At 44.3% G+C, this 22,981-nt stretch overlaps 1 protein-coding gene across 1 annotated transcript in view; it reads right to left on the bottom strand.

Moving 5' to 3' along the window:
• The window catches only part of LOC134016109 (inactive dipeptidyl peptidase 10-like), a 65,175-nt gene extending 44,061 nt beyond the window's left edge, over positions 1–21,114 (bottom strand). Inside the window, exon 1 of the mRNA XM_062455518.1 lies at positions 20,946–21,114. Within this exon, the coding sequence (XP_062311502.1) occupies positions 20,946–21,005 (60 nt within the window). The 5' untranslated portion in view covers positions 21,006–21,114. The remainder of the gene's footprint in view (positions 1–20,945) is intronic.
• Between the last annotated feature and the right edge of the window lie 1,867 nt (positions 21,115–22,981).

Genomic DNA, 22,981 nt, shown 5'->3' with positions numbered 1-22,981 from the left:
CACAATCCACCCAGGCGTCTGGAGAATCGTCAGTTTCTGATTAAGTTCCGACCATGAATATTCATCAGCTCTCGGTGCTTTCACGGTGAGAAAGGTTAGGGATGTAGTTTTATCAAACATATGTGGCTGGACGAGGGTCATATCTTCAATCTATCCCTCATTTATCACCGATTACTTTCAATATTGTTCTGAAATGCAACTTGCATCGAAGACACAGAAACACTTAAGTGCTATAAAAACTATATCACATGATTGGCCATTCCTAGGTTAAGTGTAAACCTCAATGTTCATGGTTATGAACTGTATATCTTACCTCTGTCAGCAGGGTACATAGCTGGCTTACAAATTAGTTTTTTTCGCACAGCAAGACCAGTAGTACAACACCACGACTACTTCACCCTCTTCTCAACATGTGTCACCCTAATTGCGCTCCCCTGAGCAACACAGCAGGAAGAACCAAACAGACACACACACATCAGTAACATCACACACACACACACAACCTCTCCCTGTCACCCCTCCTCCTGCCCCATCCTCGAACACGCAGGTGATCACCCAGGGTTCAGGGTTGGTGTCAGACTGCAGCTTCCGTCAACTGTTTGTTGTCCTGCATTTTAATCCGCTACTCTGATTACTTCTTGCCTTCCTTGACAGCGAGCGTGGCAGAACCCAATCACCTGGTGGAGCCTCCTGTCACCACAGCCGGGACACAATCACATGGACAGATTATGCTAATACCGTCACATACTCAGAGTGGCGTAAACCGCCTTTGGAGACATAGGGCGGCAGGACCAGTCGACAACATGAAACAAACAATTAGCCTGTGTCCCTTATTGACTGTCATTTTTCCAGCTGGTTACCCAGTGGTTTAATCATCTCTACCCGCAATTCTCCCCTCTCCTGTTACCGTTTAGAGGTATAGGTCAGAAACTAAATCAAGCCAACTAGGATTCCTGCCCAAAAAAATAGAAGATGCAATATTGTTGTTGAATAACAAACAGCTTTAGCAACCATTGGATAAACACATCTATTAAGGACTTATTTGGGTTGTACTTGGATTGGTTGGATTGTAATTACTAATGGAATCTTATATAATCTGTAATATATTTTACAATTCATTTCATTTTCAGAGACATCTTTCTGTTGTTTGAGAAAATATTTCTGTGAGGAGATTGATTGAACAGTGACTGAATGCAGCTCAGAGCAGAACCAACAAATTCACAATATGTGAATTAGCATGAACAGCACAGAGAAAATTTGAACCCTGTGACCTTTCGAGTCTAGTCAAGAATTCTAACCAACTAAGATATACCCCGCCATTCATGGTTATCTATGAGTATTTGGCTCACAATAAACAGTCAAATGAGACCATACCACAGCCCTGTTTCAAATAAGCTGTATGGCATAATTGAAAGCACGGTTTGCTTTGGTGTGGAATGCTGCTTCAGGGAGCCACACAAGAGGGAAACCAAACAGATTTGAGCTGTGAGTCTGTGTTCAAAAGCGAGAGAGGTTTTTAGAGGCTCTGCGCCGAACAAATGCAAAGCCCCCGATGCCTCGCAGCCCTGCAGTATTAAGGGAAATTAATGCGTTGTTTGATATTTCAATCCCCCGTAGAAAAACGAGATTCCCATTTTGTTTACTTTATGTTTCATCAGTAATTTACCAGCTTTGATGCTTGGACAGAGTAATTAACCGTGAGGGGGAATGATTGAATCACACTTGTACAAGGCTCTCCAAACCAGCGATAGTGTAAATCTTGTAGCTCTCATAACGGGCCGATGAAGAATTCATCTAGACTTTATGAAGTAATTTCCTTTATGAGGTTCCACAGTGGTTGTGAGTTAATTGGATGTAGATCAAGGAGAGTAAACTCATTCTTAAGAGTATGATAACACTTTTCACTATTTGCAGTTGGAGTTAATACCCAGTTATTGTAGTGAATTATGCATTTGGTTCCTTATAACAGCAGATGGCCTTTTACTACAACCACTGTTGCACGAGAGCCAACTGGACTACACCCTCACTAAGGCACATGGAGCCCTGTTCAGTCAGCTTAGCACCATTCCCAAAACACTCATCTTTCATATTCAACCACACATCCTCAACAATCATACAGTATATGACTTTGAAGTATTTAGGCTTTGGGCGTCTGGACTGTGTTAGAATGCAGCTCCTGTAACTGGCTAGGCCTTTGATGTCGCTTCGCAATTTCATGCCTCGTACCTGGCCGTGTATTTTCTATCACTCTTTTAATTGCGTTTCACCATCTTAGTCCCTGCCTGTATTGTAGGCGAGTGCGACCTAGAGCTAGGGCTGGATGTTCTGTAGAGAGCCTGATCTCTACAGCCCAATGGGTCACTGAAACAACGTCTGGCATCAGGCAACATGGGGGTTATGAGACGTAACAAGTTGACAATGAAGACAGTTTTACTTTCAATTTCTATGAGGAACTTTCAAGTGGTGTCCAAGTTGATCAAACCATCAATTTTAGCATAAGAAAATCCAATGAAGTGAATACATGACATTCTTCGTTTTGGTTCAAAGCTTTGTAGCTTGGCAGTTCCAGTTCCTAACAGTGTTTAAATGTGATTTTGCTGCTCGGAAAATCCCTTCCCAAGATTCAACTGCTGACATTTTGGAAAAGTCTTGGAGAAAAAGTGAAATCTACTCAATATTTTATTCACCCCTTGTCCAAAACCCCAAACCACAAACTTCTACTTTCTAAAGCTGAGCAAGTACAGTCCATGGCGTGTTTCCACATGTTGACACTGGACTGCTGAGAAAACACATTTTAGAGTGATATGTTTGGAGCGTGCTCCAATTACAGCTTAGCATCCATGTTATGGCCAAAAACATCATTTGTGTTCTTTGAGCAGCACTGTAGTTATGGTTCTTGGTGAACAGAATTGCCTCAAGCTATGTCTGAATTAGTAACCCAGCCAGGACGTGGAGACAGTAAGGTGGGCTTGAAGCCCCGAGGAAGCAATCTCCTCACAACCCTGGGACCCAGACCCAAGACTAACACCTGGACATGAGGACAGACAACACACCAGGAATACTCTCTCCTCATCTATCACTCCTTATTTCTCTATACCTCTTTCTCTCTTGCTAGCTGTCTCTCTCTCTCGTTTCCCTAACACACACACAACCACTGAGATGAATAATGTATCTTCACTTCAAAGAGGGGACTCTCTCTGTAGGAGCTTTTAATGCCCAAGGCTTGAGTAGTCTAACCCTCTCCTCTCTCTCTCCTACTCTCCATCTCTCTGCCTCTGTCTCTCTCCTCCTCTCTCTGCCTCTGTCTCTCTCCTCCTCTCTCTGCCTCTGTCTCTCTCCTCCTCTCTCTGCCTCTGTCTCTCTCCTCCTCTCTCTGCCTCTGTCTCTCTCTCCTAATCTCCATCTTTCTGCCTCTTTCTTTCTCCTCCTCTCTCTGCCTGTGTCTCTCTCACTCCTACTCTGTCCTTTCCCTGTGCCTCTCTATCCTCTCTCTAAATCTCTTCCTCCGTCTCTCTCTCTCCTAGTCTCTATCTTTGCCTCTCTCTTACTCTCTCTCTCTCTCTGCTTCTCTCCTAGTCTCTCTCTCCTACTCTCTCTCTTGTCCTTTTCTCTCTGGGCAAGGTTCCTGACCCCTATGGCCTCGGCGAGCTCGGCAGTGCAGCACGTGAGGGAGTCAGAGTGTCCCCATGAATGTTTGATGAGGATGGGAGGGAGCTCACGAGGAAGGAGGTGAAAATAAAGAAATAGAAACAGAGAGAAATAGAGAGAGAGATGTTCATGAACATGCAAATTAGAGTGCATGCGGTCAGAAACAGAAGTGTTTCAAAACACAAAATGATTCGAAATTCCGCTCTCAGAGAACACTTGAACACTCGTGATGAATGTCTGTCTTGCACATTCTTTTAGAATTTCAATTCCTTGTAAAAAAAAAAAAAAAAAAAAAAAATATTTTAAAAAGTATCTGCTTCCATCTGTTTGAGTAAACAAGTAGTGTTAACAGAGAATCTATATTGAACCTAATGGATTGATTGAAAGTGAACCCCTGGGCTCATCGGGTAGAGAGCGTACCAGAACCCAACACAACAACCCGGGTTCGATTTCAGCCCAGGCCATTTCTGCATGTCTTCCCCTCTCTCTCCTACATTTCCTGTTTTTTCTTGGTTAATGCGGCTGTATTGATGGAGCGAAGATAGCTGACATTTACAGTAATAGGAAGATATGTTTGTATGCAGATATGTGGTTCCAGCCAAGCTCGCCTTACTGATCCAATATTTCCCTCAATTCTTGGATTTGTCATGGAAATGTTTCTTCTGACAGTATAAATACCATTCAGGTTCTCTTAAGTACTGATAGCTAAACATCATCTTGATAACCTTTGTCTGAAAATGGACCCCAGACAAATAACATTGACCACATTAAGCAGCATCGTATCTGAATGGTTATCAAGGACCTTTCACACCTGTCAGAGTAAAGGGTATTGTACAGCAATGATTGCACTTATTTCTGACTTCTTTTCTTGCGGTAATTGCTCAAATGTATATTGAGAGAGGAACTTACTTTAAAAAGCTCTTGTATTTCACTGTACAGTCTGCATGAACGATCATTACTATGAGTTCAGTAGGTTTCATCAAGTTTGCTGTAATATGTGAGACCTCATCTAACTTCCATCTCTCTTTTCGCTCGTCCTCCTCTCTGTCCTCGTAAAGCCGTCTCTTCGGCAGCGGCCAGGCACAACTTCTGGATCTGTCTCTGGGTGTGTTCATGTAGAGACAAGCTTTAGGCTTCAGTCTGCCTTCCATTCCTCCCAGACCTGCTACCAAGGCGACCTCAGATTCTTCTAATTAAAGTCGGAGCAGAGAGAAAGAGAGATCAGAGGAAAATAGAGTAGAGAGAAAGAGAGAAAGAGAGAAAGAGAGAAAGAGTAGAGAGCAACCCAAAACACTAGCGGCCTCACATCTTGTGAGCTCTGTGCCCCACTGTGTCCAAGCTGCATATTTAATATGTAACTATATATATTTAATATGATTTAAAACCCATTTTTACCTCAGCCCAACAAGGCCTGAGATCCAAACTCTGCTCCTGTAGCTACAAAGACCAAAACCCAGACTACTATCTGTATTTACATTTACATTGTCATTTAGCAGACGCTCTTATCCAGAGCGACTTACAGTAAGTACAGGGACATTCTCCCCGAGGCAAGTAGGGTGAAGTGCCTTGCCCAAGGACACAACGTCATCTGGCTCCGGGAATCGAACTGGCAACCTTCAAATTACTAGCCCGCTTCCCTAACCGCTCAGCCACCTGACTCTCTGTTTTATTCCTCTGTTTACGGAAAATATTCAGCGTTCAAGATACTGTAAATGTTGAAACACCGAATGCTTCACAGGTTAAACACTGGTTTATTGTTGCAGTGCTGTCAGTCTCTTCTGAGATCTTTTAAATAGCAACTTGGTCAAAAGGAGGGAAAATGACCTTCAAATAAAGTATTTACTGTTTCCCTCTCGTCCATATGCTGTGTAGAGGAAACAGAAGGACACTCTGGCGATATTCAGATCTTGTTATTCTATCCATGAGGAGATACAGCAAACGGGGACAGCAGGAATATTCCGTTCCCGTGCAGGCAGGCCTCCTGGGGTGCCAGACATACACCCAGGCATTATAACTGGCATTACTCAGCAACAGCTTACAACCAGGTAACTGTGGTAATGGCGCCGTCTATAATGGAAAGGGTAATGAGATCATCTCTGGCCTCGGCAGCACATTCATAGTTGTCAGCACAACACTGACAACTATGTTCCCCAATTAGGCAGTGATGACCTACTCAAAGCCCCTCCCAGTATCGCAGCTATGATGACCTACTCAAAGCCCCTCCCAGTATCGCAGCTATGATGACCTACTCAAAGCCCCTCCCAGTATCGCAGCTATGATGAACTACTCAAAGCCCCTCCCAGTATCGCAGCTATGATGACCTACTCAAAGCCCCTCCCAGTATCGCAGCTATGATGACCTACTCAAAGCCCCTCCCAGTATCGCAGCTATGATGACCTACTCAAAGCCCCTCCCAGTATCGCAGCTATGATGACCTACTCAAAGCCCCTCCCAGTATCGCAGCTATGATGACCTACTCAAAGCCCCTCCCAGTATCGCAGCTATGATGAACTACTCAAAGCCCCTCCCAGTATCGCAGCTATGATGACCTACTCAAAGCCCCTCCCAGCATTGCAGCTATGATGACCTACTCAAAGCCCCTCCCAGTATCGCAGCTATGATGACCTACTCAAAGCCCCTCCCAGTATCGCAGCTATGATGAACTACTCAAAGCCCCTCCCAGTATCGCAGCTATGATGACCTACTCAAAGCCCCTCCCAGTATCGCAGCTATGATGAACTACTCAAAGCCCCTCCCAGTATCGCAGCTATGATGAACTACTCAAAGCCCCTCCCAGCATTGCAGCTATGATGACATACTCAAAGCCCCTCCCAGCATTGCAGCTATGATGACCTACTCAAAGCCCCTCCCAGTATCGCAGCTATGATGACCTACTCAAAGCCCCTCCCAGTATCGCAGCTATGATGACCTACTCAAAGCCCCTCCCAGCATTGCAGCTATGCAGACAGCTCTACTGAACACACCAGACGAGGAGGAGGGCAGGATCGATAATCTAGCTGCATCCCTGGAACGATGTTCCTGACCGTGGTCAGTTTGAGGGACCTTGTGTTCCTGACCGTGGTCAGTTTGAGGTACCTTGTGTTCCTGACCGTGGTCAGTTTGAGGGACCTTGTGTTGCTGACCGTGGTCAGTTTGAGGTACTTTGTGTTCCTGACTGTGGTCAGTTAGAGGAACCTTGTGTTCCTGACCGTGGTCAGTTTGAGGTACCTTGTGTTGCTCTCTCAGGGTTGCTGTGCGTACTTCTCAAACTAGCGTCTTGGACGGAGGTTTTGAGTGTTTCACTTAAAACTTTGTAACCCTAACCCTAATGTTGTTCTTTCGTCTTCAGAGAATTCCAAGCTGTTAGTTATACGTCAGAGCATTGTTCGCATTTTGACTGACAATATATAATAAGGTGAGAAAGATTGGTGTTCTTTGACAAAGCGAAGTTGAAAATGATTTCAGATGCATTTTATGAGAGCAATCCTCTCAGTCCTTTTCTCAACATCAATCTGAGCAGGATTCCTCCTCCGTATGTAAAGGTTAGTTCTCTTAGACCACACAGGCTTCGTCACGCCTCTTAGACGTGTCGAAGGTGGAAATAATAGAAGAGAAAAGGAGCCTCCACCTAGCTTTCTTTACATTTCCATAGATATGGGCCCCAGAATCTGCCGCTCTGCATTTCACATTTTCCATTTAGCTTTTCTTCCCCAGTTTGGTTTTGATAAGGTTATGGACGGAGTGGACCGATGCAGTATCAGGCAGAGTAAACACACCTTTGCGTTTCTCAGGGATTCAATTATGGCGGAGAGATGACTGCTCACATATGCAAGTAAAAAATAAATATGGTGGCAGGCGTCCAGACGAGGTCAGAATCACCCACCGGCCGCCAAGGAGACGAGGAATAATCACCTTGCGGAGGAGGATTCAGATGAGGGGAGCTGGCCTTGTGGCGTCCCACCAGGGGCGGGCCAGGTGCGCCAGCTCTGGTTTCCATCTCCGCGTCTGGAGATCCAGCTCTACTGTCTGGTCTAAAGCCTCGTGCGGAATAACAATTCTGTCGTGGTGCGTTTGTGATGAGCTGGATGACATAGATCGACACAGATCTACTTAGTTTCCATCCACATCTACAATGTAGTTCTGGCAGAAGAGGTTTGAGGTGGGTGAGTTATTCTTGAGCTTGACAATGACTTGCTGTTTAAAAAAAAAAAATCATTACATTGTAACAAAAAAACAAAAAAATGTTTAAGGAAAAGTATACACAAGTATAGGGGAACATTTAACTGCAGTCATCTATGAAAAATAAAATACAAATTGAGTAATTACAAAAAATTACATTTAGTCTCCACTACTATGTTATATTCAATGTTTCATTGACAAACATACATTATCTGATACAAACCCATTAGGATTGTTAATGATCTTCTCATTTGGAACCGGAAGTTTTGGGGGGTCTGTATAGACTTTAGTCCATCAGTCAGGCTCTCATCATGGATGCGCAGCCCTGTCCTAGCCTGTCCAGACAGGAAGTAGATGAATAACTAGAGCAGAGACAGGAAATAGATGAGTGTGTGGAGCAGAGACAAGCAGGCTCGGGGTTTCAGGGCTGCATCTTGAAGTTACTCAGCCGTGCAGAGCAGAGGCAGCTCATCGGCAATGCACACTTTCTAAGAGTAGTTCCCTCCTGTAGGAGCCCTGGTGGTCCTAGCATGGGGTGAGCCTTCACGTTTCTCCACTGTTAAAGCATGGCTGGCTGAGGTGCGGAGTGGTTACTTCAGGATGTGGCTGGTAGATACAGATCCTTCCTTGACTCTGACCACCCAAACACTGTACAACTGTGGCACTCGTGATCCTTGATCTGCGGTACTGTCGTTTTGGATGAAAGCGTCTGCTAAATGAATAAAATGTATAAATGCAATGTTATGAAAAATGTTAAATCTGGATCTTTCTGGGATAGCTAAATCGATGTCCGTATTTTATGTGGCAGCCATGAAAGATGTACTTTAATGAGTCCAAAATCATTAAAGTACATCGTTCTGTCATCATATTTATTTACAATATCCATCTATTAATGATGGAGTTGGTGTGTGAGAGGCACATTAGAAACTACGAGTAAAGATAATGTCTTTACATGAAATGTTACTATGATATGCATCGACGCATAGACCCACAACACATATTGTAGCTCTACATAGCAGCGCTACTGATTCGTGTTGTGTACCGTACATACATAACTCCCCATGATTAATTGATTAATGCTGACTTAACATGGGGGATATAAAGGCTGAAATCATTACCATAACTTAATGGGAGCTCATTTCCCTGGAGTTGTCTGGCGATCCTGCCTGCCCGCTGCAGTCTGTACTGAGAGGGAGAGAGTCTGATTAATAGAGTGTTCCCCTAGTGGCTTGCGTCCATCACACACCCTGGGAGAGGGTGGTCCATGTGGGATTCTTGTTCACCACAGCAGGTCACAACAAAACCCCCATCCGGGGATCTTCTAAGGATGAATACAATAGTGTCCTCCTCCTCCTCCTCCTCCTCCTCCTCCTCCTCCTCCTCCTCCTCCTCCTCCTCCTCCTCCTCCTCCTCCTCCTCCTCCTCCTCCTCCTCCTCCTCCTCCTCCTCCTCCTCCTCCTCCTCCTCCCACTCCTCCCGCCCATTATCAGTACACGGGGTTCAGCATTCCCATTGGAAGCTGAGGAGTGATGCAATATGCAGGGTGCATGTGTGATTTAGCTGGAGAACTCTGGGCCTCTGGGGGAATAGATGGATTTATAGATACTCTATCTCCATAGTGCAGATCCTCATTCCTCTCTGCCCATCAGCCTCAGCTCTTCAGTAAGTGATCTATGAGGAGGGGGAAGTGAGATGAGGGAGAACCCGAGGAGCTGGCTGTGTTTGACTTTCCTGGAGATCTGACGTCTGACAAAGCCTTTCCTTTCTCGCTGTACTTCCATCCTGGGTGTTCTGAACAGGCTGTCTGATACAGCTCGATGCCTCTCCCAAATCACTGTTTCTCTGAATGATGCTTCGCTGTTGTGTAATGAATGGTCAGCTACCATTCAGTCCTCGTTCAAATCAGTCGTTGTGACGATGATGAAACCAGGAGGCTGATGTGCACTGGAGCCCAGGAGACATACACATCTCCACTCAGAGCTTGTGATAACCCAGCAGAAAGACACATGTCCACTCAGAGCTGGTGATAACACACCGACAGATAAGCAATGACTTAGTTGCTTCATCCCATGGATTCATTCTTCCTGTGTTATATTGATTCAGAAGACCTGTTGGATTCAGTCACACAAGGATATTACATGGATGTGTGACAGTCCTGGTATGAAACTAAAAAAGATTGAGAATGTCTCAAGTGTTAGATGTTATGTTTTGTTCTATTCAGTTGGTTCCAGTGCAACAGGCCAGCTTGATCAAGCCAGGTAAAGGATTTTAATTGGTACCACATATAAATGGACTGCACTGCTTAAATCTTAGCTGTTGTATGGGATGAGAAGACACGTATCTTTGTTTCTGCACAGCAAACATGTAGTTGAGACACAGTTAAAGATCGATTGAGCTCCCAATCTGGTAGAGGGCTTTTTTCAAAACATTGTGCACTGCTGAAAAAAAGCCTGGACATTGATCTACAGAACATTTTAGATTTTCCTCTCTCAACTTACCAGTTCCAGGTTCTTGAGAAAGAAATATCTATTTTATATTTTATTTGCTAAAGCTAATTCTTACGCCACAGAAACTTTCCGGTAATGTCAGAGCTCCACCTAGTGGTGAAGACGAGTCATCATACCTCTCTCTCTGACAGCAGTGGGCACAGCAGTCCTGCTGCAGGCAGGCAGAGAGGATGGTGACAGAGTGATCCATGAGGAGCACTTAGGACTGTGACACTTGCATAAATCTGACTGCAGTACACTCATTTCCACAGGAATTAAGCAACAAAGTGCCTATATATTTGCACTGCAGTGCATGACTGGTAGGACAAGACAGGGGGGGTGGATCTGAGTGATTAGTTTGCGGTGTTGGAGGATTCGCCAAATGCCCATGCAGCTTACATAAGAAATCTATCATGGTCAATTATAGATAAATGAGGCGCAGGATGGCGGTATTATTTTAAATGACCAGTTTAAATCAAAGACATTGTGTTAGGAAACTATCATGATTGAGTTTTTCCATCACAAAAACGTGTTAAAGAATAGCCCCAAACCATGTGGAGACCTTACTGCATCAAACTCAGCATTCCTGTGACTCATGAACACGCACGAAGAGCAACAATTAAAACATCTTCATAAAACGCAACTTCAGAAATGGAGTTCCAGAGATACCACCGGAGGGCAGTGTCCTTGAAGAAATAACGTTAGTATTCCATCAGTTCTTTCAGCTCAGCCTCTGATTTGCATACCTGCACATCTAGTACTGTCCCCCTATTAACGCTTCATGTCTACTGTGAGGGTGAATGCGTGCAAGCGTGGGTGTGGCCTATAGGACTGTGTGAGAGTGTGGCCTGTCTGAACACAGATTACCCCAAGAGTCAAACAAGACATGAAAGCAAGATGCTTGCAAATATAGGAGCACAAAAACAGGAGAAGGTACTCATGTTGGATGGTTGTGGATGACATAATTAAATTATCTATTAGTACTGTTTTGTCTATGTGTCATTGTGTCTATGTGTCATTGTGTCTATGTGTCATTGTGTCATTGTGTCTATGTGTCACTGTGTCCATGTGTCACTGTGTCCATGCGCAACCACAGCTGTTCTGAAGTCTGTCACCAGTGCATGGCTGTCAGTCTCCAGAACTGTACTCTAGGGAACAATGCCGTGATACCTTGGTGTGTGTGTTTCACTTAGTGTTCTCGAGTGCAGGGTTGTTAATGCAAATCACTGATTTTAAGTATCGGTATTGGAGTATGGATTTATTACCACTGTTAATGATTTAAGACATGCTCATGTGTTGGTGTACAAATGCAAACACTGGTTTTTCTCTCTCTCACTCACTCACTCACTCACTCACACTCTCTGTCCCTCTCTCACTCACTCACACACACTCTCCCTCTCTCTCTCACTCACACACACTCTCTCTCCCTCTCTATCTCTCCCTCCATCCCTTCTAGCTGCAAATAAACCTCTGACTCTAGAATCTATCCACACAGGCTCAGATCTATACCGTTGCTCTGCAACCTCTAAATGTCCCAAGGCAGCAATTTTATGTGGCAAATTACATCATAGATCCTTCAGGTACTTAATGGTCCTTTTATCAAACCCCACATGTGATTTATAAACACTGGCTCCACTTCCTGCCTGATTACCTCTCCATCTGTGATTGTAGAACTGTTTCTACATGTGGTATGACATCCTGAGTGCTACAATGCAGAAAAGAAGAGATGTAGTTATGGTAAAATGACAACTTTGGTGTCTGTTAGTCCTCTCAACCAAGTCTCTGTCAATTCACCCATCGTTTTAACACCAGGATAAATCATTTTACTCGTAGCGTGCTTTTATAGGTCCGCTTCCATGATGTGGTCCTCTATAAATCTGCAGTGACGGTTCCAGAGAACTTTAAGAAATGTCAATTTGATCTGGGTGAATGTATCCCTTCCAGCTCAGTGGTTTCACAGCAGACGCAATAGCATACAGGGCAAAATACTAGCAATAAAAGAAGATGTATGTTATAAATGTGTGTGAATATGGAGCAACTGTGACAGAGCAGAAAACCACTGCCAGAGTAGCCAGATACAGCATATCATCACATTTAGGCATTGTGGAATAAATCTAGATTTCATAGTCAATTTCATGAACTTTAGATAATTCTATACACGATCATTCCCAGACACTGGATTTACAGTAACTCTTCTCTCTGTCAAGCTGCTGAGAACACAGAGATGGACGTCTCTCTAGCAGAGATGGGCAAGACTTAATTAATGATATCACTGACCGTGAATTCTACTTATTTGATGTAATCCAGCAGATTATAGAAATACCTCAGAGGATGCTGGTCACATATAGGTCTCTATGCCAGCTCTGAATATCAAGTATGTGCTGTGTGTGTGTGTGTCTGTGTGTGTGTGTCTGTGTGTGGGTGCTGTGAGCGTGTGTGTATGTGTGTTTCTGTGAGCGTGTGTGATCGTGAGTAGATTATCTGTTATGCAACAAGATGAAAACACATCGAAAGCTCTTCAAGTCAAACAAATCCCAGTCAGTGAATACATCTACCAGGAAGTAGTGATCTCTGAGGGCCTCACTGCATAGATCAGATACGGGAGCCTGGTTAGTGAGGACTATCAGTCCCCAGCATGAGGGCGTTCACAGAGCTGATTCTGTCTAACAAGCCTCGAGGTCGGTCACAGACACACACCCAGGCTTCGTGCAATAACGTCTCGACTACAGCACGGCAACAACATCTCAACTGGGATATGACACCGTACCGTGCAACGAAAACAGCATCGCACTCTATCTTAAGTGTGATCGAAATCTAAAGTCTCACAGTGAAAAGAGTAGAGCTGTTTTGTCTTCAAGTGACTCATGTTGTGTAGGTGGGCTGTATATCCTCTGGTTATACCTTGAGCAGCGGGGTGTTACTGTAATCAGGCTGGGTGTGACTAGGGGAGCTCTCATCACACAGACACTCCTGACATCTCCTCACACAGCCAAGTCATCCAAATGCAGAACACACACACAAACACACCAACACACGCACACAAACACACCAACACACACACACAAACACATACCCACACATATCAAATGTTGATGCTTCTACAGTGACGCGATGAGGCAGGTAAGTTTCACTTGGACCGTGGCAGCATGAGTATAAAGTTGCTTAACTCTATCACTCTACGCTACCGAATCCCAGGAAAGTGAAACCACAAGCTCATCAGACCGGGCTGGGGTTATCTTTAACTGGAGGTTGCATTGGGTTAATCACTACTCGCATGAGACCAGGGCGCATTTCATTTGTCTTCCGTACTGCACTGAAACCAGTGGATCGGCAGTTGGCAAGGACCAACTGTGATACGAATCGAACACACCCCAAATTACTTTCAAATACTTGAATGTAAGTGGCCTATGTAATTGACCCGTTTGTGTGAGCTACACACTGTAACTCATGACTGATGGCTCAGTGTCCTGAGGTAATGTAAAGCGGGTCGGCAGCGCGCTGCACACACGCGGGACAGAGCGGAGCCTAATGATTCATAGTCGTTCTCAGAAGTCTGTGGTTGTTGGAGCGTGTTCTCCTGGCGTTGGGAGAGAGAGAGGCCTGGGTTGGGAGAGAGAGAGGCCTGGGTTGGGAGAGAGAGAGGCCTGGGTTGGGAGAGAGAGAGGCCTGGGTTGGGAGAGAGAGAGGCCTGGGTTGCAGGGCTGATTTGTGTGTCTAATTACGACGTCAGCGTGTGATGGATCATCTCATCAGAGACTCCTCTGGAGGAGCGATCACTCAAACACCTGAGCAGGATGGTCACGTGACTACGCTGGAACAAATCAGTCAATACTCTGCCATACGCCGTGAGAAGATTCCCACTGAAGCCTGCAAACCCTGGGACTAAACCATCAGGGTGAGACTAAACTCAAAATATGAAACACTACTGAACCATATCAACTCAAAAAACATTAGAGACATAATTCTACAACTACGGAAAACGATGGAAGCAGTTTGGAGTGAAGACATTTCAGCACCAGCGGGCGGAGAGACTAGTGAAGACTTGGGGAAAGAACATCCCATCTTTTCTGAAAAAAAAGAAAAGAACCTTGATCTCTCTCTGAAGCCTTATTCCAGCTTACAGACGCCCAAAATAGTCTCTAGGATTTGAACCAACCTGAATTTGATTGTTTTGAGACACACTGAGAGATGAATCGATACTAAACCAAGGGTCTCTGGTTCATGTCTCTCTCCTGACGCTGACGCTTCTTCCTCGGGCCGAAAGCTGCCTGTTTGAGATGCACGGCGGTGAGCGGCTGAGGAGGGAGGATTTGTTCCTTACGTTTTTTTCGGCTCTTCAAAGTTGTGTGTTTGTGTGTGGTGTGTGTATGTGTGCTTGGTGTGCATGAGTGTGTGTGCGTGTGCGTATCCTAAGGAGAAAGTATTTTAGAGATTATTGTAATGAGCAGGATAGCCGTGCAACATCAAATGCATCGTTACTGCGAGGTCTCCTCTACAGATCTTAGATCTCTCAGAGCTTTGACTCGCAGATCGCACAGCCGGCGCACACACGCTCTGCTGGTGGTCCAACGGCCCTCGCAGATAAGAAACCAAGGACAAGGGTGCAGAGGAGGGGGAGGCAGAGGAACACACAGGCCAAGCAGCACAACATTCAGCACATCTCCAGCGATCAGATACGGATGGGAAGGAGAGGTAGATTAGAGGTGTCTGTGAGAAGGTCCAGGAAGGACAAAGGCTGAAGGAGAGGACGAGGAAGGGTGATGAGAGGAGAACATGGTTAGGGTGGGTCACATGGAGGAGGTGTTGGTCTGAGGCTTAACCCGATCAATAGTTTTTGTGAGAAGGATGTGTTGGTGTGTGTGTGTGTGTCGTTGAAGTAGAGATAAGCAGTGTGTGTGGGGAAGGCTTTTTGTCTTACAGGGAACACAGGTCTTCGTATAGCCTGGTTACTGCAACAAGCCTACAGCGGTGAAGTTCATGGTAGGGTGGGAGAGGGACGAAACAATTGGAAATAATCTGTTTCAGAAGTCTGAAGGGGCTCAGCGATCAGACTGGGAAATCACTCTGTTCTGCTACGTCCAGAACGTTTACCTCTTCTTACCAGCCTCTAGAGGGAAAACTAAGACATGATCACCTAATCACCATGAAAAGTGTCATCAGGAAGAAAGCAACCCTCCTTCTGCCTCTGTTCATAAAGAATACATCAGCTACAATGCAGTTAAAAAACTATCATTTTAAAACATCCTTTTAGTGGTAGAAGCGTTTGGTAGCTACTCCCATGAGAGGTTACATTTACATTTAGTCATTTAGCAGACGCTCTTATCCAGAGCGACTTACAGTAAGTACAGGGACATTCCCCTGAGGCAAGTAGGGTGAAGTGCCTTGCCCAAGGACACAACGTCAGTTGGCATGACCGGGAATCGAACTGGCGACCTTCGGATTACTAGCCCGCTTCCCTCACCGCTCAGCCACCTGACTCCCCGGTTCTTGGCGCAAAGGAAGTATGTATAAATCACCAGTGAGAAAAACTAGGCCATCTTCTGACAGTGTTTTCCTCTACGTTATCTCTGTTTTGTTTACTTGGTATGTTGTGCTTGTTAGTTCTTAACTACTTTTTACATGGACACCGTTTTCCAGACGCTTCATTACCTGACAAGGTGCTGTGAAAGCTAGCGGCACACTTTCTTTCAGGCTACAGTACACAAAGGAATGTTTTCTGGAAAACTATCAACTGTTCTGACAATCACTATTCACAGGTGTTGAGAAAGTACCATCTGTTCCTGTGAATGGGTGGTTTTAATCTATCCTTGGCCCAACAAAGGGAGGATTGTGACTGGAATGAGCGGTAGTCACAAATGACAAATACCTTACGCGCATTTAGCTTACACTGCATCTTGTCACTGAATGCCGTGTGACTTGATGAGGAAATCTGCATACATACAGTTCAGCTCATCATTAGTCTCTCCCAGGTGCCTCATGGAATGTGCCACAAGCAGATCTTGGTCAAAAACCTTAAAATATCTGGCCCTGGTTGATCATTCCATGATTGTGGTGTGTTTGTAGTCAACATCAGAACCGGACTTCGACTTATCCAGAAAAAAACATCCTGCAGTGATTACAGCTTCCAGCCTGTGTCTGAGGTGATTTACTAATAGGTGACATTTCTCAGAGCGAAGCAGAAAAAGCACTAATCCCATTCAGTTTTTTCACAGAACACTCCCGTGGGAGAGTTGTAGCTGGACTTGGAAGATCTCAGCCACTCAGGTTCCCAGCCCTCTCTGGGTTCTGATCCTGTCCCTGGGGCTGGGCCTATCTGCTGGGTGCGCTGTCTGGGGGCTCAGGGTATCTGCTGGAACCTTCTTCCCAATCTCTGCTTCCCAGAGCAGCTTAGCTCTGAGCAGCTTCTCTAGGCAGGTTTCCCTGCTCACTGTTGGGCCTTTGTTCTATTTTAGCGCTGCCACAGTTCTCCTTCTCTCAACCTGACAAGCCCACTTTGAATCTCTCATCTTGCTGTTTTTGGTGCCATCCCTCATTTTCAAAGAGCTCAAATATCCTGTTATGTTTTTCTCGTCACCTTCTAAGTGGTGATAATGATCTCAACTCTCTGTGCTTTCGGAGCTCTTCGGCTATCTATATCCACCAGATGTGAAGCGGATCAGGAGAGGAAGTGGGAAAAGAGGAATGGTATCATAACTAAAATAACCATGAATGAAAGGCCCTCTTGCAGTTTTAAGAGAGTTTCACCGTTGAATAGCATAATTACGATCTCTATTTGAGACGTCTTCAGCGTCACTTATTCAAGGGGACAAGGATCATTATTTGAGGCTGGTTTTCTCCTAGCTGGTCTGTGTTACATAATCACACATATAACAAGCTTTTATTACTGAGAATGGCATTTGAGAAAGCTTTGCATTTTTAAACGCGAATCGCTGTTTATGCAACAGATCTATTTTCTGAATGGAAACAGTCCTATTGAGATGTGAATATGGAACACATTTGAAACACTACTTTCAAGCACACAATATGAATGCAGTGATCTTAATTATTGTATTTTTTTCTACTATTGTTCCTGTATAAACAATATCCATTCTTGAAATAGGAACGGTTGATTCTGTATAAGAGTTGACTACAACCAGAGTGAATTAGCACTAGAGAATAATACATACAATTCTTCAACATACAAGCATGCACCAAAGGGTGGGGATATTTGTGTGGACCGACCAATGAACCGACCAACCAACTGATCAACCCTCAAAGAAAAAGCCAAAATCATGTCATCTGTTTCTAAGACATGATCCAAAGAACTCCAGTTTCTTTCCAGACCTGCTGGATGACATTTTGGTTTTTCAGTGGTCATCCTCCCATAGGAAAGACTCCACACACCTGTGCTATGAAACATCACACTGTAGGTGGGAATTGCATGACAGGGCTTCAATCCTCATGGAAGGCCTGGCCATACGTGAGAGCCAGAGAGATCCACGACACTGTGGGGAAACTGCAATCATGTCTTCTCAGGGAGAGACTGGGACCGAGTCCCCTGCCGGTGCCATAGTAACGCCAGAGCACTGCTGCTTCTGCCCGTGAAGAGACAGATAAAAGATGTTGGACGGCACAGTGAGAACATTACGGTTTTAAAAAACGGTCTAGCATTTAACTGGGAAAGCATAACGCTGAGCTTGAAATGTCATGTCATGTGTTTTGACAACTGGAAGACGAAGCCGGCTGGGGCTGCGCTTTGTCTTCTCTTCTCTGGAAGTGCTGCGATTATCCAGTTCTGAGTCAAACTCTTGTCATGGAAATGTGGGAGGATTTGAAATGTATTCTCCACACACACGGAAAAAAGCTTTTAAAATGTATACATTTTACATAAGATAAGTGTTTGGGTTGGGATAATGAACATATTGTAAGGAATAGGGATGTCACAACATAGTTTCCTTATTAGCTATTGTTATGCATCTGTCTTAATGAACTAACGACAATTACACGGCTATTTCGGAGGTTGTCAAAATATGTGACATCATTAGAAAGTCCAGGATGTCCTCTCAATTGGACAAAATAAATCCAAAGAGCAGGATGGCCTCTCCTGACACCAGTGTCCACTACAGGAGGTCACATGACGATATGCTCCATCTTATCAAAACAGCATTTCAATACTGTTGGACCTCGTAAAATGACCGGGACATCCCAAGACGTATTAGGTACTGTTTCCCCCTTGTTGTCCAATGTCATTGGAAGACATAAGTCATAAGAAGCTTACGGGACAGCAAGTCAACACATAACCTGGACTCAGCTCAATACAAGGACTTAACTCATGGATTTGTGGCGGACCACTAGATAAAAACAACAAGGAGACAACTTTTGACTTTTGTTTAAATCTCCAGCAATCCTCAACTTTTCATTCCAGCACATTGCGCAATGTTCATGCCCAGATATAAATGCACGTTTTTCGTCCGAGCCCATGTGCACAAGTGCTGCAGATGGCACGTGTGCACATGGTCACCTAATGAACAAATACATACACTTGCCTGACGTAATCACCAGCCAACAGACGTTCTAAAAGATACTTTTCAACCCACAACAGTTCTTAGCACAGTTTCACTCTCCTGTCAACAAAACACATTGTTGACTTAGCTAGCCGCTTGTCTCCCTGAATAGAGATAAACATCACAGGGATTGGAAATCCTGGCTGTGGGCTTTGGAGACTTGTCTACAACAACAGCCCCTGAAGGCCACGCAAACACTAGAAGCTCATCTGTTTTTATTTCACAGTTACTTCCAAGAAAACCATACAAAATGTATGGATACAAGGACTGTGATTCCCTTAATCCTTTTCAACTCAAAGCTTCAGGGATTTGTTGCCTATTGCCAGAGATGTACAACTCATCTATGATATTACTGTTATTGGATGAAATGATGATCTGGGGATAAACATTGTACAATGTCAACTCAAAGACAAGTCTGTTTCTGATTGTACTTTACAGTATTTGTCTGATTGTACTTTACAGTATTTGTCTGATTGTACTTTACAGTATTTTTCTGATTGTACTTTACAGTATTTTTCTGATTGTACTTTACAGTATTTGTCTCTGAGTAACCACTGCATTGTCAAGGTGAGAGCTCAACAAACATTCTCTGAGGAGAGCTTGAGATATCTTGGCCCACTTACTATTCTTAGCTCAAAGCATATGCTCATTATATAAGACCAACTTTCCTTTTCGTGATCTAAAGTGCTTCATCCCCTCCAGTTGCAATGTTTAACAAAAATGTGGTTTCAGAAAATAAACAGCAATCCAAATATTTACTTGAGGGCCAACGTTGAAACCTGCTTCATATTTAAACATGTTGTCAGGTAACAGACACCTGGGCAAGAAGAGCCATCTGCATAGTGCCAGGACAAGTGTGATGTCTTCTGATCCTCCTTCGTTCCTGTTGACCTGTCTCTCCCCCTTCACGGTCCATCCAGAACGAACATGTATGAACAACACTGCAGATCCGCCCTTACACTAGGCTGAAGTAACCCTCTCAACCAACCCCCGGTGTAATTACTTTGGAAGTGAGAAAGTAAATGCACAATTCTACAGCCTTGGGGAGCGTATGCTCTACAACTTCTGTTTCATCTCAAGGGAGAAAGCGCGCTAAATCGTATTCCTCTGTTTCATGGCTGTTTCAAACCACATTGTGTAGGGGTTGTGTGTATACTGTATTAGTTAAAGAAACCACTGGTGTTTTATGCAGAGGAAAGCTATAGGATTGTGGGGTGTCTAGAGACGTGGCTATAAATCCTGCCAAAACAAACATGCCGATGGGGTCTTCACATGGTTCATCCTTTCCCCATAGCACTCATAATCACAGTAATCCCCGATCCAAGCTCTCCGTCTCTCTCTCTCTCTCTCTCTCTCTCTCTCTCACACACACACACACACACACACACACACACACATAAACAGACACACACTGGGGTAAATAGACAGACTGAGAGAGAAGGATGTAGAAAAATGGAATACAGAATCCTACAGAAAGTTAGTGCACTCAAATCAGTCAGTGCTGATCAGGGAATCAGGTGGCTGAGCCGTTAGGGAATCGGGCTAGTAATCAGAAGGTTGCCGGTTCGATTCCTGGCTATGCAGCATTACATTGTGTCCTTGGGCAAGGCAATTCACCCCTACATCTAGACATTCTACCTAACATCCCTTGGTCTCATTAATAATTTAATTCTCTCCTACAGGAGGTACTCAAAGACGGTCCTGAGAGAGGGAACATGTGTCCTTCCTCTAGGTAAATTATTTATCCAACGCTGTGCCAATGCATAAGTAATACAAACGACATCACGAAAAATAGCCTAACTGCATTTTGACGTCGGAGACAAACTTTATTAAAGAAGACGTCCACTTGTCCGCGTGTGGCGTTTAAGTGGCAACAATTCAACAATTATTGGGCTTTTATGTTACAGATATTCAGGAAGAGAATACAACTTTTCCTTTTTCAGACTGCTGTGAACAACATTAACCACGTGCGTTTCGAATCAAAAAAGTCAAAAGATCGCACCATAAACTTGTGAGAACGTGACACGGATTGTTCACTAAACCAGCCATGGTAAACAACACGGCAACTTTGATAAGCGCATCTTCTTACCTTAGCACTTGTGGATGAAAGTCGGCGGACCTTCTGTGCTGCTCCGGCACTTTGATTCATGTTTCAGCACCTGGACAGCTCCGGTAGAGAAAACGGAGGAAAACGGTTGAAATCGCCGTGTGCTTTGGCAATCCGCGCAAGCAAGCAGAGTGGTAGGTGTGAGTAGCCACTGGCCAACAAGGGACTCGTTGAAGCCAGTTTACTTGTGCGTAGTCAGGACTATCACATGCATGATTTCTCAACCAATGATGCCTTGCGCTCTACCGACTCTCCAGCTGTGTGTGCCTCTCGCGCAACACTGATGCGAGAGAATTACTAGTTGTTATTTACAGCATTGAAATAACAAGTGACAGATACAACACCGCATTCCCTTTAATATCATGTTCCAGTCCCACTTAGCCTATTCCTACTTCCCGTCTAGGAATAGGCTACTAACATCTGCCTCATCTTTCTGGTAAAATATTAAAGCTAAGTCATTTTTTCGGTGCTTTAACTAGCATGGGTTCATATTTGACACGTACGACACTGTTGTGGGTAGGTGCACCATGAGTCTGTGAAAGACGTCTATGCCTACTCTAAATATCTCTCTCTTACTTTCTATATCTTTCACTCACACTCTCTTTTTGTGGACCCCATTTGCGTAGGAAACTCCAGTTCCAATGAAGCTGCATTTCATCGGGTACACAGTGCGGTCTCGCCAGCTAGAGCTTGTCTGCCATTGCATCTGGAGTTAAGGATCGAGCTGCATTTAAGCTCTCACGCTCCGCGTCAACCCGCTATGAGGAGTTAGAATGTTTACGAATGAAGAAAAGATCGGTTTAATCCGCTTTTTTGGGCTTGCATGGAAGTGTAAAAGCCAAAGAAATGCATTGCCTAAGATGTGGGTTTTAAATGACACTTTGCATTGTAATACAAACTCAAATAATCTAAAGGGCAACTTGAATGTAAATTTCACCTGGGGCAGTAAACAACTTCTGGGCGATTTACACGACAATGTATTTGATCAAATCTCCAACGCTGTGATACCCTTTAGTATACTGTGGACAGGAAACAAGGTATCATCGAAACCCTCAGTAGTGGACAGGTTGGAGCCCAAGGACTCCAGTTTATGATCCAGGTCAGGATATTTGATAGTGTCTCCAGGTTGATGGTCATTCCCAACCTTTAACCCTTGTGTTATCTTCGGGTCATTCTGACCCATCAGTCATTGTGACCCACCGTCGTATTGCGACAGATTTACCGCATACAAAGACAAAGTGAAGCATTTTCTTTTAACCGTTGGGCTGTCTCAGACCCCCCACATTGCAAAGGTTAAAAGAAAATTATTTTAATTTGTTTTTGTATTGGGTAAAATTGGGTAAACACAACGATGGTTCGTTATGAACCTTTGGGTCATGTGACCCGAAGGCAGCACGAGGGTTAAGGAGAGATGCACAGCAAATCCAACACTGTTCAAACATTGTACAAAAAGTGCATGGGAGTAACATCTGTTGCATGTTGGATGAAGGTTAACAATTCAATTCTGCTGTAACAATTCCACCCAGCCTGGACCTGAAATGGTCTATTGATTCTAGGACTGGTATTGACTCTTTGCAATCTACAGTCCGGAGTGTAGAATCCTGATGTTATTGATGTTTGAGTCTAGGGAAAGTGTTGAGGTTCTGGTGTGGGTGAAACATCATGAGTTTAAATGAACAAAACCCTGTGTGGGACCAGGGTTTGATTCCCTCATTTGGACTCCTGCAGTAGGCCTTGAAAATAGTTAGAAGCTGCTTGTTTAAAAAGCAACAACACAAGAATCAATATGAATCAACAAAATGAAGGCAACAATATTATAACAGCATTATATGAGATAACAATGGATAATATAATACAAGGCTGCAATAATGAGGTAATATTTGATCTTCTGATTGGGATTCATTCGTGCTCAATCTTTTAATTTCTCCCACACCTCCAACAAGCTCAGGACACTTGTGTTACGAGCACCCCACTGCCACCCCCACCTCCCGGACCAGCATGGCTGGGTGGGGTGGGGT

This window comes from Osmerus eperlanus, chromosome 3 (genome assembly GCF_963692335.1).
Source record: "Osmerus eperlanus chromosome 3, fOsmEpe2.1, whole genome shotgun sequence".
Classification (NCBI taxonomy): domain Eukaryota; kingdom Metazoa; phylum Chordata; class Actinopteri; order Osmeriformes; family Osmeridae; genus Osmerus; species Osmerus eperlanus.
This window is presented reverse-complemented; position numbering and strand designations above follow the sequence as displayed.